The sequence below is a fragment of the Falco peregrinus genome, chromosome 11, assembly GCF_023634155.1.
Source record: "Falco peregrinus isolate bFalPer1 chromosome 11, bFalPer1.pri, whole genome shotgun sequence".
Taxonomy (NCBI): Eukaryota; Metazoa; Chordata; class Aves; order Falconiformes; family Falconidae; genus Falco; species Falco peregrinus.
The window spans coordinates 27,625,977-27,642,258 of NC_073731.1; the positions used below are offsets into that span (position 1 = coordinate 27,625,977).

The following is a 16,282-nucleotide window of genomic DNA, read 5'->3' on the forward strand; positions in this document are numbered from 1 at the left end:
TCCAGATTTACTGTCACCAACTTAAGATACCTGTGTAAAGAACAACCGTTTTGTTATTTTTGGAGAAAGAGAATCTGTATTTGATTGTTTTTACTATCACTCATCCCTAAGCAGGCAAACTATAAACTCACAGCATCCACAAGATTGGAAGCTCTGGGAAACGGTGTAGGCAAGCTACAGCTGCATCTGGTTCTGAGGGCCTGTGATCACTGTGTTAGTAAGTAGCTCTTTAGAAGTCTCTGGGTGTCAGAAGTCAATGGGATTTTACAGAAAACGGTCCTCTGCAGCACAACAGAGAATCAGCTTCAATAATCTAATAACCACAGATGATAGTTGTAGAGATTAAAATATTTCAAAAACTTACAGTAGACATGGCATTTAAATCAATGACTTCAATTTTAGATGAGACAATTCGATTAAAGTATTTTGAGACTCGTACAGTGAGCCATATTTTGTCAGTTGACAGTTAGCTCTATACTTGAAACCTTTTCAAGTTTCTCATTAAGTCTACATCATATCACTCAAAACAACATACATCAAGGATTTTCTTCCAAAGATACATAGCTTCTTAGGAAACTATGTTATAGTATCTTAACATCATCATACCTTACTAGCATGACAAGCTGTATTTGGTTTGCATGGCAAGGTTTTGGTAACAGGAGGGCTACAGGGGTGGCTTCTGTGAGAAGCTGCTAGAAGCTTCCCCCATGTCTGACAGAGCTGGCTCCAAGACGGACCCCGCTGCTGGCCAAGGCCAAGCCCACCAGTGATGGTGGCGGCACCTCTGGGATAATGTATTTAAACCAGGAAAAAAACCCTGTGCACAGCAACTGCAGCTGCAGAGAGGAGTGAGAATACGTGAGAGCAACAACCCTGCAGACCCCAAGGTCAGTGCAGGAGGGGGAGGAGGTGCTCCAGGTGCCGGAGCAGAGATTCCCCGGCAGCCCATGGTTAGTAACGGTGGAGCAGATCCCCACCTGCAGCCCATGGAGGACCCCACACTGGAGCAGGTGGGTGCCTGAAGGAGGCTGTGACCCGTGGGCAGCCCATGCTGGAGCAGGCTCCTGGCAGGACCTGTGGCCTCATGGAGAGGAGCCCAGGCTGGAGCAGGTTTGCTGGCAGGGCTTGTGACCCCACAAGGGACCATGCTGGAGCAGTCTGTTCCTGAAGGACTGTCAGCTGTGGAAGGCACTGAAACTGCAGCAGTTCATGAAGGACTGTCTTGTGGGAGGGACCACACGCTGGAGCAGGGGCAAAGCATGAGGAGGAAGGATTGGCAGAGATGAAGTGTGATGAACTGACTGCAACCTCCATTCCCCATCCCCTGCACCGCTGGCGGGCCGGAGGGAAGGAATTTGGGAGTAAAGTTAAGCCTGGGAAGAAGGGAGAGGTCGGAGGAAGGTGGTTTAAGATTTGGTTTTATTTCTCATTACCCTTCTCTGATTTGATTGGTAATAAACTAAACTAATTTCCCCCAAGGTGAGTCTGTTTTGCTCGTGATGGTAACTGGCGAGTGATTTCTTCCTAACCTTATATTGACCCATGAGACTTAAGTTATGTTTTTTTCTCCCCTGTCCAGCTGAGGAGGGCAGTGACAGAGCAGCTTTGGCGGACATTTGCCATCCAGCCAGGGTCAACCCACCACGTAAGCACACACTGATAACTATCAAAGAGTTTTTCAGAATTACTTGCTAAACTCAAATTCTAGTCTACTGATAGACCTAAAGTTCCATAGACAATTATTGAGAATAAACTAAAAGTTCCTGGACTGTAGTAAAAATCATAATTATAAATGTCACGTTTTAAAATTACTACTAGAAATAAGTAAGGTTTGGGTTCTTTGTTGGGGATTTGTTTGTTTGTTTTTCCCAAATAAGGAAAAAAAAAAAGGATTTAAAGACTACTTCTTTCAAAGGAATGAAATCCTACAGATGATGAATTTAAAACTAAAATGGACATGTAATTTTTCTATTTGTGATGAACATATCCTAAAATGTTTTTCTGTTGCTATGACTGCCTTCTCAGTTAAGGAAAACAGCCACAGGAATCGTGATTAAAACGGGAAGGAAAAAAAGTAATGACTTTGTTACGAATAAATTCTGGAAAATAATGCTTGTTAACTCTGAAGCCATTCTTCAGAACATTAAGTAATAGTGTTTCATCTATTAGTCAACCAGTGTAGATTTTCAGATTCCATTTATCAATAATGATTTTTACATTTTAGAATTTTTAGTCTTCCATTATGAGGGACTAAATTAAAATGGTTCTTTTAAACAATTCACATCACCTTGCTAGTGGCATTAAGAGAACAAGGGCCAAAGACTCCGAGGCACAAATTGCAGAAACTGCCTAAGAGATAGATTGGGAGATCCAAGGAGGACAGATATCAAGACAACAGCTGAAGAGTCACAACGTGGAGTTCTGTTAGTGGTCACAATAAAAACAGGATGATAGGAAAGACACAGCCAAAATCTAGATTTACATCTTTCAGGGAAGCAGCACCTTATAAAGGAGCAGTCTCCTTCCCATTCCCCATATGTAACACTGATCCAAGGTTTCAAACAAGTTTAAGTGTTCTGATAACTTCATGCGTAACATGCTAAAAACATTATGAATAAAATCTTATGTCTGGCAGAGGCAGAGGTGATAAAAAAAACTTATTTCCATGAAAAAAGGCTTTCCATAGAAGACTACCCAAGGAACTACCCAAGTAGGTTGCTCATTTTGAAAAAAGAAAAAACCCCTCAAACCCAACAAAACAACAACATAATTTTCAATAGCTGATAATTTAAGAATAAACTTTGGAGTATCTAACAAATATATGGAAATTTGCAGCTCAGTTTCAGAAAATGACTTGTTTCTATACTAATAAGAGATAACTATATAAACCAAACATACTTATCTATATTTGAATAGAACCACTCGTATATGCACCACTTGTGAGCTTTGGGAAGTTTGAGCAGGTTACGAAGCCGTAAACCAATCTTCTGCGATGCTTTCTTGTCTGGTGTTGGCATTGTTGTATTAAACTTCTATGTGGTAAAAGGAAGGAAACAGTTAAACACAGTCTAACATTATTCAATATTCAAAAAATTAAACTAGATTTTCTTGATAAAATATTACACATTAATAATTGTTACATTTTAATCACACATACTGTTTCATGACAATTTCTTTGTTGCAGATCCGTAATAATCCTTACTGCATTGTATCAGCAATGCAATCAAACAGAACGGATGGCAAACTTTAGCTGGGTCAATACAACAAAATATCTCCATACAAAGCTTTTCTAACAGAAACGTTTTCCAACACTGAAGCTACATTATTGGTAACAATAGCATGGCGCTAAAGTACACACAGACTTCAAAAGTTTGAGGCACTACTGAACATGGTTTCCAGTGAACATACATGATGTTGCAACTCAGATGCCAGCAACACCAACCGCCTCATTTGCACTAGTGCTTCTACTCCTGCTAACTCTTCTTAAACGGAGGATGAAGCTAGCACAGGAATGTAATATAGCCAGAGCTTTGAGCAGAGCACCTGCTTTTTAGAAAACTGCAAGAAAAACTAGCATAGACATAAGCCATCAAGTTTTAACTACATTTGAAAGTATTTTATAAATTGCAGAAAAGATACTGTCTTGGATTGCATGCATAATACATAGACCTGTGTTTAATTAAGACCATAGAGAAATAATTCTGTAATTTTGTTCCAGAGATGGCTGTCTTAACAGACAGAAAGAAAACCTTATTTGCAAAAAAATCCAGCTTTTTGAGAATATTAGTCTAACTGGGTCTCCATCCCATAATCAGGTGTTATCCTTCCCCACCCACTCAAAAGTACTTTGACCTTTAGTATCAGCGGTAATAGGATAAAGCGTAAGGTAGGCACCTTGCTGGCTCCTGCTGTGCTTAACCACTACTGTCTAGATACAGGTCCCCTTCCTCCCACTGGAACTCCAGGAAGCGAAGCAGGACAGCAAGAACTGTCAGCTAGGGCAGCCGCAGTCCCTCACAAATGTTTATCTAACAATCACCAGACCTCCTGAACCAGACATGAGCACAAACCAGCCAGGCTTTAGAACACTATACAGGCCTTTCTACTGTTAAGAAATCATGGTAATGAATACAGAGAAATGTCATGGTCCTCATCTCCCACAAAACGGACCCAGCAAAATGGCAACTGCTAAGTCCTCCCCATTTGACACTGCACAATACAGTTTAGAAGGCAAGTAAGACCAGTATTCAAATAGTACTTTTTCAGTGTGGCAAATTCAGGCTCACAAGGTGATGGTAGAGAGAAGTGCTTTGGATGACAAAGGTACTAGAGAGCCAGCTCTTTGAGACTAAGAGATATTTCCCTGTCTAACAGCAAATAAAAGCCAAGAGGAATTACAGCTGCTCTTTCATACTCTATCAAGGAGTAGACAGTCAAGTGGAGGAGTAGAAAAACAAGCTGTTTGAATTGCAGGACATTATCATTACAGGATCAAGAAGGTATAGATGCCCATGAATACATTTAGGTTACGCATCTAGAGCAAGTTCCTAACTGTTGGAATACATTAAGTTCTATAGCAGCCTTCTAAATGATGCAGTCAGTGCAAGAAACCTAGCCAGTTTTTAACTGAAGCTGAATAAATTTATGCAGACTACAGGATATGATTGTTTGCAGAAGCAAGATGGGCAATTAGTCTGGAATCCTTTCTACTCTGTATGCTTATGTCCAGGATCAAAAAGAACAGGTACTCCCGTAAACAAACTGAGGAACCCAGTTGTGAGGAAGAAAAATAAATCTGTTTTGAATTGTGGCTTACTCCTAGCAACAGCTTTCCTCACAAGAATATTCAGAAACTGATAATGCAACTTGAAAAGCAAATGTATTCTCATTTCCAGCTAACACAGATAGGCTTGTTCCCCTTTTTGGTAAAAATATCTGCATACATGTAGGTACCTGTGGAACCATCGCAACCTTCTGATTTCTTTTGGGTGACCTTGTGTTTATTTGTCTGTCGTCATCTTCACAGAAGAGTCGACTCCGTTTTGATTTTCTGAAGGGCTGCATGTATCAAAATTAAGAATGAATTACAAGAAAAAAATAATCTGATTTCTCTGTTCATGCACAGAATTCACAGTGAGAGAAATGGAATGCCTTTTCTCTTGCCACCTATTGGGTTTAAGGCACATGGTGCACAATAAGTAGTGCCTCCTAGCAGTTAGAGATCTAAGGGCTGAGAGAAGAGAATAAGGAATTTAAGATTCCAGGCTTTCCAGTGCTAACTATAACCCATTACTATACTGCTGGCCCAGTTCCACAGAAGTATTTAGATCCTTACTCCCACTTGTTTCCAGAGGAGTTAGGTGTCTAAACACTTGTGTATCTAAGCTTGCTTTGGTTATAAGCATATCTGCTACATGGTTTGCTCTGAATTGTGGGCCAAAAAAAAAGTTTATTCAAACAGTGCATTTATTTTGGTATGTTATCAGTAAAAATATTAGCTGGATATAATTTTTTGCAAGGATTTCTTATGAGTCTAATAAAGTGTTGGGGGTTTGTTGTTTTGTTAACTTACTGAAAGTGCCTACACTGCAAAATGCTAAGAAGCTGAAGTCTAAAGAAACTAAAACTTGAGTAAGTTATGTGAAAATACCAGAAAAGAGAAGAATTTAGAATTTATGCTACCTAAAATTTACCTGTATGCCAAGATGCCATAGCTCAAAGAGAATTAGAAGGCTGATTGAAAACAAGAAACCATATTGCAAATACATGTAATGAAAAAAACACTTCCATTTGGTTATTCCTCAACATTCTACACTATGACAAAACGCTTATGCTTTCAGGACAAAAGAGCAACTTGTGACTGGCTAGTGCTGAGAGCAAGCAGCCTTTCCTTCCATGAGGACTTAGTGGCTCAGCACCAGAGCCAGGCACAGTTGAAAAGTGTCTCCTTTGCAGAACCCCAAGACTACATACACCCTGTAGCATGCTTCATACTTCAAACTATTTACAAAGGTGATGAGTAAAGGCAGAACAAATGCAGATTTCACTTCTTTCAGTACTGATGGTGAAAGTGCTACAAGTTGATATGGGTATAAAATCTATAACACCCACAATGTGAAGAATAATGATGATAAAGATAAGCCCTTAATAGGAGTCAGGAACAAAATAAACAAATAAAGTGAAATAAAACTTCAAGCATTTACACTTAAGAAGGCATTTAATAAGTTTATGACTGATTAAAGTATCTGTTTGAAAAGAGATATTCTCTATTAAATTAATCAGTGCTGTCTGTCCCATGCCATGCGAACAGCTGGAGCTTTCCCAGGGAAATGTGCCTTTCTTACTCTAAATCATATATATTTTATACATATAACTACACAAGAGTATTTAAGTAACGATAGTGCCCTGTATGTGCTAGACACCTATGCACATTCAGCACACAGAAGAAAACATCCATTCCTTGTAGATGTTACAAACCAGGAAAGAGACACACACTGAACAGAAGAACTACATATTGGCAAGGTAACTGAATGGTGCCCGCATCATATTAACATCGTCATTAGTTTGTTACTCTCTTCACATCTTCCAACTCACTAAACCTTAAGAACAATCTTAAAAATTTCAATTACAATGTCTTTATGTTCTTTTATAACATCTCTGCCATCCTTGACAAACTATTCATCCTCAAAAAGAAAGGTGAGAACTATTCTAACTTTTGAGCAAGAAAACAAACCCACAATCGTGTTCCAACAATAAGAACTGTTACATCGCACAACTCCAGGACTTTTTAATCACAGCATTCTGCCCACAGGATGAAGAGCCAGGTTCCTATTGAATATTTGCAACTATATTTTAGTCTTGACATTTGAGATGCTGGTTCCAGAACAACTTTTTTCTCCCAAATGTCTATATAGTTATTGATTTTATGACACTATACTGGTTGAAAAGCACGTGCCAACACAGAAACACAAACAGTAAAACAATCTAGACAAAGCTTAAGAATTCCTTCAACCTTATGCTAAGGCTATGATCCAAACCATGAGAACTGTTTTACAATCCTCAACAGAAGCTGCCAAAGTCACTATCCAAAACTGAGAAGCATTTCACTGGTCTGGACTGCCAGTGCCTTACAGGAGAATAAAATAACAAGCGTTGCAAAGAGGTATTGCCCATGTTAGCTAAATAGGTCAGGCATTTTTTGAAAGATTTTTCAATCAACGGTACAATGTCTGCAAAACTTCCAGTGTTCAGGGAACTCAGAGTAGTGCAGAAGACCACATCACACCTCAGCAACACGGGCCACTGCTAACACATCAGACTACCCTCTGGTCTTCCTCCCAGCTTTCTACAGAACACTGAGCTACATTCAAAGTTTGACTCATTTTTATTATTACCTACAGCCAGCGTACCTAAAGATTGACAAAGTTTTTGGTCAAATGTTATGGCTAGTGACTTTGGTTCTTCAGCACATGCGATCTTTTAAGTTACCAGTAAGGCTTGTTGCTGTGAGAAGATGAGCATTCCTGAGGAACAGCAGAAAAATGTGACATGAACTCCTGCAGGAGCTAAGGGCCACCACAAAGTTCTGATCACTGGAACTGCACTTTGTAGACCTTATGTTCTCTAGCATAAACACATAGCAACATGTATGTATATATACCTGTGTAAATCCTACCAAAATAAACACCTTCTCTATATAAGTTTCTCTCTGCAGGGAGAAGATCACAGAACAAGTTACATATGACAGATGTCAGTCACACTGCTTGATGCGCTGCTGGATGCTGCTCAGATATTTCTATTACGTGCAGAGCAGGCAAGTGTGATACATTTTCAAACATAATGCTTTGCTTCCAATAAACAAACAGTTCACAAAAACAGGTGATAGTTGGCAAGTTGATTGCAATTGCTGTAGAAGGTGGCAGCACCAGGAAAGTATGGGAGGAAGATCCGTCTCGCAATTGAGACAGCATTTTGTATACTCTCCAAGGTGTAGTAAAAAGAGCACACAGTATTACAGGTGTAGACAAACAAGGTACTGGGTGCAATATAGCTGGTGGCAAAACCAAACCAAACCCACATTGTTCGGTAACGTAGAGGAGGTGGAGAATAGCTCGAATGTGATACAACCGGGAAAGAAACAACAATGGAATATTTAAAAAAGAGAGAGGGCAAGGGTCAACCCAAACACCAGACACGTGCCCTTGGAGGCTGCAGGCTCATTACTTTTCATTCCTCCACCCCAAATTACTCTGTAATGTAAGGTCTCCTATGAAACCTCAGAACACTACATGGCATTTCACTGACATTCCTTTTTTTGGGTTAAAATCTGGCCCCCAGAAGACACAATGGTGGAAGCTCATTATGACATTTTCCCTTCCTTTTCTTTACGCATCAGTTCTCAGCCATAATTAGATGTGAGATATTTCATGAGGTAAAACAAATGGTTCATCAGAACTGGTGATTCCCACGTTCAAGGTGGTAGAATAAGTACAAACATTTCACACAGCACTTGCTTTACAAAAAATGAGGGGAAATTATTACAAGCTACCTTGAACAACGTCAGCAATTTAATTTGATTATTAATTTATAAAATATGTTTTCATCTCATATCAAACTGTATAGACTGCTTGTGAAGGACATAGCTTAACATTTGGAAATTATGAAACTATAAATCTGAGCCAAATTTTCTGATCCTTAGATTTGATTCATTTTGTGGCATTTTACCAGTGCTGAAGCTGTCTTTTTATTGCTTCTTACCATTTCCACTGCAGAACCAGCATTCTTGCTTTTCCAAATCGGTGTTTTCTGCAGAGAATTATACTTTTCATTCCACGAACTGGATAAACTTCCCTCTGTTTTGAAGAAATCATGTCATTAAGATACATATACATATATGTATGTTATAACTACTGACCAAAAGCTAGCATAACATAATTAACTACTAATATAGTTTTTTGTTACTTGCAACATCATCTTTGGATTCAACTACAAATGGATTTTAGTTTCAACATTTTTATTAAATAGTTCTGAACACCAATTAAAAAAAAATTAAGAGATTTTTAGTACAAGGAGAAACATGAACAGAACATTTTTTACTCCTGACACCATTTAGATTTCTTGAAACCTCCTTTACTGGAATCAGTTACTTCCACTGCCAGGTTGACCCACATCTAGACAGCTGTACTGTGGCTTTAACTGAAACCTGGAGATGGTAAAGCCCTACAAGACCTGGCTGCCTTCTGGTTCTAAAAAATTATTAAGTGGGTGCACACCAACAAGCATATAAAATTTTATTGAAATAAACCTATATTAGTTACACACACAGATTATGTCTTCTTCCTTGTGTAAAAACCTTGTAAAATATTAAGAAACTTTTTTTCTTGGGCAGATTATAAGTACTTGAATGTTCATGAAGACAACAACAAAGCAAAAGATATAAGGAACAGATTTTTGATTTAGCCCACAACTTGCTGACAGAAAACATGATGAGATTGTGAGATGCGTTCCTAATGTCAATTTTGTCACGTGTACAGGTCTCACTAAAAATCCTTCCCCTATCTCATCCTCAAGAGAGAAAAGATTATCTCAATCTTCTCATGAATCCTGATGCCTAGGCAGTACTTAGGAATAAAAAACACATTTCAGGAATTTCACCCAGAAAAGCAGTGTCTAAATACACCACAACATATATAGTTTCAACCACCAAGGATTATTAGTCTACAGCACTAACAAATATCCACAACAAAACCAATCACATTTCAACAAAAAACCTTCCTCGGTGTTATTTTCTTGAACTTTTTGAAGTCAGACTAGGTACAAATAAATAATACATTAATTTCTTACCTTTCAAGCTCACAAGTGCTTTTGCTGAAGAACCTGCAATATACCAAAAAGTCCACATAAATCATAAGTTATTTCAAACCGTAGAGCCTATGCAGAGTCTACTCAATTCTTAATTAATTCTTAGGCTGAATGTGGAATTTAATATTAAATACTTCACAGCTGAATGAGTGAACCCAGTGCGCCCTCCACGGCAACTAAATATAGCATTGTATGTTTATTACCCAATAAATCTTGAAAAGATATTAATGTTTTTTTTTCCCCTTTAGTTTCACATCTACAAAACTGCTCCAGATGCCAAGCTCTTTTGTTTAACACAGCAAATTCTGAAGAAGCTTTATGTCCAAACTACACGCTTCTATGTGGCTGCTTGTTTGATGCAGTCGCAAACGTATTACACAATTGACAAGGAAACTGTAATGAACACTACTACTTTTTAAAAAAAATTATTTCTAGCAATTAAAAATTCTTCAATGCCAAAAATTTCTACAAAAGCAGTAGCCTATGCTCTCTAAGCTTGGTTCACAAGTAGGGAGATGGATAGTTAGTTGCGCCCTGGTGGAACCTCCTAATTCAGAAAGGCACCAGGTTCAGATATAAATGCAGACAGGATCCTTAGTTTGCTTGAATTGTTCAAACTGTGTCACACATTCATCAGAATGTCACTTCTCCCCTTCCACTGCATCTGTAGGACCTCTGCAGTGCTTCTGTGCCAGGAAGGACAAAACTGGGCCTATGGCCTTCATGCTCTGGAATTTTCAGATGTCTAAGAATGAGCTGTTTGAAGCAAGTACATTAGCAGATGGGAAAGATATTTCTGCATAATAATGCTTCCACAGATTCATGCTTTTCCCTCAGATCAACTTTATCTTTCCAGTTACGTTCCAGTGTTGCAACCACTCCTTCTTGCATGCATCCTGTTCTCCCCCTCACTTTCCTTGCTCCCTCTTTCAGCTTCTCTTTAGTTCTGTTCCAAGAACAGTACTGACTCCGAAGACTCCAAGAAATTCCTTTTCTTGTGGCTGTTCTGTATCTAGGTCCTAATCCCACTAACTTCACAGTGCCAGAGAACCTTGCTTCTAAGAGGATACATTCCAGGAAATATCACAGAGACAAAAAATGAATTATTGCCCCTTTCCAGGGAAACAGCATTTTGGTTTGAGGTGGACTGTTGAATACAGGTGCAGCAATGGCACCCCCCCACATTCCTTATTTTTTCATCTTATTATTTTGTTTGCTGCCATCTTATTATAACTAGTGTTAAAAAAAGTTCAATAAGCGAAGAAAAAGGAAAGAAAATTTCTATTATTTAAAAAAAAAAAAAAAATTTAAGATAGGAAATGGAATCAGTTTTGACTCACTGGTGGTTTAGAAGGCCTCCACCCAGTATCTCCCACGCTGTTCAAAACCTAATTTAACTACTGGATGGAAATATTTTTTTCAGCCATGTAAGCCCTTTCACAGAACTTGTGTAGACAATACCCACAATACCAAAGCCCTCTTTTTGAAACACTGTATTCTTATAACGGACAATACGTTGATACCATGGTAACATACAATTTTAAAGGTATGCAGCACAAACGATCCCAAAATTATTAGTTGTGGGTTCTATTTAGCAGCCACAAAACTAATATCGAGCTTTCTTTCAAATGCTGTAATCTCATACAGTTCTGCTGATTTTTGCCTCAAATGTCCACAGCACAGTGGTGCTAGGGCTCACGGCCTCTTGGGACTAGAATGTGCCACATCCTACCTCCAGCTATCCATGAAAGTGTCAGAGCGGAGCAGGGGCAGGGTGCCTGTGAACCTGGCTTTTCAGCATGAATCACTGTTCTGAAAGATCTCAGGCACTGCATCTGCAAGACTGATTTTACAATCATTTTCCCCTTTTTCTGACCATCTTGCTCACATGAATCAAGTTCAGTCAATTCAGTCAAGGGTAAGTATGTCAACAATGGAAATGAAACAACTCAGCAAGAGGCAGCAAAGCTTTATACAGGGAGTGGTGGCAATCTCATAGCTGAAGTGCCCGAGATCCTTTGCTAACCATGACACTCAGGTGCTTTACCTGTGAGACTGATGATGGGTCAGTGGAGCAGGGCATTAGATGATTTGCATCAGAAACAACAGGTAAAGAAGCGATGGACAGAAGAATGTTGGTGTGCTACATTCTAGCTTTGTAAGATTACCACTCCAAAACAGCATTAGTTGCCAAGGATTTTTCCACATGGGATAGTTAATCTTCAACAGACGCATGCTAGAATAAGGCTGCTCACTTGTTTTCACTTAACCTGCAACCGAAGTAATGTAACCAGAAAAGGCCATCTTTATTTAGGAATACAAATGTCCAAAGAAGAAATACCTGATCTAGGCAAGTTCAAAGTTAAACTAAACTATTTTAATGTAACAAGTTGCAGAAAATTATTAACACCAACATTTCTGTAGCTTAAAGCATTAGAATACATGTAGGGCAGAAAATTACAACGGTGATGTCCGTAAGCTTAATTTTACCTTAAAGGCAACAATTATGCTACAAGGGTTTTCTTGTCAAGTTCTTCTGTGTTGATTTTAGGGACTACCTGCAACAACAGCAAACTGCAAGGTACACGCCTTGTTTAAGTGAAGAAGGTACACCTCCCTACTTTTTCCATTTAGATTGGCAATACCGGGCCAGAAAAACAGAAACTCGGATGACCCTCTAAGTAATAATATGTTACAATAAAAACCAACCATATTTAAGCATTTCAGAAACTATAAAAAATGCAAAGTGATTTAGGACAGATTAAGTTTATTAAAACTATCCAAAATTTTAGTCAAAGTAATTATTAGATTTATAATATCCCAGTCTGACATTAAACGCCAGTAATTTTGTACACTCCTGTTCTGAATAACAAATTATAATCATAGGCAGTCTTTCTAACCTGCATTTTAATTATAAACACAGAGATTAAAGTAGAATATAGAGACATGCTTGAATGTAAACACCTATTATGACAATGACACAGATTTCATTTCTACAAACACCAAACACTAAAAAAACAAATGGGTGGAAAGGAAGAAATGAGGCCTATGCATCATTTAGCATATTATGGCTAAGAGCTAATTCCAGATCCTCCCAGTTCAGAGGATCATGGAAATGACCTTTTTAATACAGAGAGTAAAAACCCCTCAACCTAGGGACGAAGCACAGCTGCTCACCACAGCAGTGGCTTAGGAACTAGGCCTGCTTTCAGTAGCCTAACTGGCATACTATTCCAGTGCAAACTGTACGATTGCCTTAGTCTTGTCTTAGTATCCTACTGAGTATTGCTTTGCCTATGTTGTTAGTAAATTAATACTGGAACACAGTGTTCATACTTGACTAAGTCTGAAAAATTAGGAAAGGATTCAGAACAGAGCTAGGGGAAAGATTTGAAGATCTATAAACATGCCTTATTGCGAGAAAGTCAAGACACTCCAATCTTGTTCTTCCCAAAGAAGGTCAAGATCTGCACTGATCACAAGTATCTACAAAGGAAGACAATTCAGACAGTAAATAGCTCTGCAGCCTTTTTTTACATGGAAAGGCATAACTACATCTGTTTGTCAGAAACTAACATTGGATATGTTCAGGTTAAACAGATTTTATATAACTATACTACAAAAGGGCATGTCGAGCTCCCTATCATTGCAGATCTTTAAACCAAGTTTACATCTATTTTTAAAGAGAAAACTACGGCTAAAAAGGAAACATGGAACCAATGCACAGAAGTTCCAGATACCGGTATCCTAGCATGTTTAATGAAGAATGCAAGAGGATTACAACGGCCTTTTCTGGACCTAAAAAAAATAATATCTGTAAAATATGTGCAGCACAGATGTGCAGTAAAAATAACTGCACGCTAGATTATGAGGCATTTAATAGTATGGTAACAGGAAGCTCATTAGTAACCCAGAGTCAGGAATAAGTGTATTTATGTGTTTTAAACATTTGCAAGAAGTCATTTTCAGGAAGTCCATGTTAAACCAAATAAAAAAAATTAAATAACCTCGAGTCCACCAAGTCTAGCATGATAAGGACCTTGGTGTTTTCATGCTACGCTAGCTAGAGGCTGGGCCAGCTCCAGTGGCTGCCCATGCGGGGTCCAGCAGATGGACAGCTCCCCTAGTCCTCACCCGCCACCCTCCCTGCACCAGCACGGCCACCAGGAATCGTTCCTCTAGCTCCAGCCTCCTTCTCCCAGCACAAGGGAGCACACACAGAGGATTGAGGATTACATGAAGAGAGCCTAAAAACCCTCCTCTAACTGCTCTGCGAGCAGTACACACAGATTTAAAAAGGAACTCTGACAGTTTGCCCTCCAAAAAGTATTGCTGATGTGGAAATGGGCTCTGAGGCATGGGAAAAAAGAACAAAAGCTTTTCTCCTTTTCAAAAGTTAAAGTTGGGTTTAAGTTTAAAAACAAGCATCTATGGTCTCCCCTCATTTGAAAACACTGTAACTGAAGAGGTGGAGTATGACTGCAATTCCATACGGGCAGTTGTGGATGCCCTGAGGTGTATTTTCAGTACTAACATGAAGCAAAGCAGTTTAAGTACAGCTTCCCAACAGCTGATGTTAAAATTTGAACAGGAACATAGACAAGCACATTACACTTATGAAAGTATTTTCAGATTTTTTTATAATTAATTCATAATGAGTGATTACAAATTTGAAATTAAAGGTTACAAGTAACCACAGGGATGTACCATAGCTACTGATTTTACTAATGTGTAGACACAAGGGGCTTATCTAAATTAATCTAGAAAATTCTAGGATCCAAATAAGCAGTTAAATAATGTAAAACCTTTCCTCTCCAGATCATTACATTATTTTGTCTAAATTCTGCACAGGTGAGCAGTTACTTTAACATTGGTTGCACGACTACCTCAAAACCCCTTGTAATTAAACTACATCACCAACGCTAAAAATGGTGTTACAGAGGAAAATCATGGAGAAGGGAAAAACATGAGCATTTATTATACGTTGAGTCATTAACCCTCCGAGCGATCATTCATCTACAAAAGCACGGCGCAAGCTGTTCCAGTGGAGGAAGCATCTCAAACAACTGGCCACTAAAAGGATGGCTTATTCAGGAAAGTTTAGAAAGTGAAAAACACTTATCAGAGGTTTCAGGTAGCTTTTAAGCTCCCCCAAAACTCTGGGCTTGCTGAAGAGGTAAACAAATAAATAAATAAATGAACAATAACTTTTCGCTTCAATCATAAATCAGTATTTCCTTCATGCTTTGAGCCCACTAATAAACTGACATCAATGCATTTCCAAAACCTAATTTAACTACTGGATGGAAATATTTTTTTCAGCCATGTAAGCCCTTTCACAGAACTTGTGTAGACAATACCCACAATACCAAAGCCCTCTTTTTGAAACACTGTATTCTTATAACGGACAATACGTTGATACCATGGTAACATACAATTTTAAAGGTATGCAGCACAAACGATCCCAAAATTATTAGTTGTGGGTTCTATTTAGCAGCCACAAAACTAATATCGAGCTTTCTTTCAAATGCTGTAATCTCATACAGTTCTGCTGATTTTTGCCTCAAATGTCCACAGCACAGTGGTGCTAGGGCTCACGGCCTCTTGGGACTAGAATGTGCCACATCCTACCTCCAGCTATCCATGAAAGTGTCAGAGCGGAGCAGGGGCAGGGTGCCTGTGAACCACAGCATAAGGTTGTGCTGGGGGTAAGGACAATGACTTGCGCAGCTCCATCCATGGGATAAAAGGCCATGCAGAAAGATGCTTGTCCCTTTCTTCTGCCTGTCCTAAAACACAAGGTCCTAGAAACACCACCAGCAATGTCTACCAATATGATATTTGGCAATATATGACTGTTCTCAGCATTCATACTGTAAAAGGTTAATTAATGCTTTGACACCCAGCACTGCTTCCTTCCCTAATTCACCTGCCACTTGTTGGTGTTTGCCTACATACAACACAGAAACACTGTGCTCCACAGCAGCTCAGTGGTTTACGGCTGACGGCAGCACCATGCTGATGACAATTTAGTTAGCTAAGCATGCTTTCACTTCTATCAAAAATGAGATCTCACTCTCACTTTTACAGAGCTGATTTCAGACGTCCTCCTCATTCATACTGACTTGTGCAAAAGAATGCACCAAGACACAGCTTTGCCTGTGGTGGTGTCTGCAGAGCTCTGTCTCTACTGGGACTAGGTCGGTCTTGTAGTCACATTTGCACATATTGTCTGTTTTATCCAAGTCTCACCTCAGCTTCATTGCGTGTATTTTATAACTGAATAACCCATAAATAAGATGGTTATTACTAGGAGCAGGAGACAGGGCAGCATTATGTACAGCCCAATACAATCAACTGTTTTCCTCTTCTGAGACAGAGAGAAATAGCCATCTGGTTTGCAGCAGTAAAACTGCCCACC

The 16,282-nt window shown here is 39.0% G+C and overlaps 1 protein-coding gene across 2 annotated transcripts in view; it reads right to left on the reverse strand.

Annotated features, from left to right (window-relative positions):
- Window positions 1-16,282, reverse strand: part of LIN9 (lin-9 DREAM MuvB core complex component) — a 39,918-nt gene that overhangs the window by 20,587 nt on the left and 3,049 nt on the right. The window contains exons 2-5 of one of the 2 annotated variants that reach the window (XM_055816509.1): window positions 9,844-9,876; window positions 8,758-8,852; window positions 4,954-5,058; window positions 2,899-3,032 (exon numbers count right to left, since the gene is read on the reverse strand). In XM_055816509.1, coding sequence (XP_055672484.1) covers window positions 2,899-3,032; window positions 4,954-5,058; window positions 8,758-8,852; window positions 9,844-9,876 — 367 coding nt within the window. The remainder of the gene's footprint in view (window positions 1-2,898; window positions 3,033-4,953; window positions 5,059-8,757; window positions 8,853-9,843; window positions 9,877-16,282) is intronic. The other variant, XM_055816510.1, reaches the window with a different exon arrangement.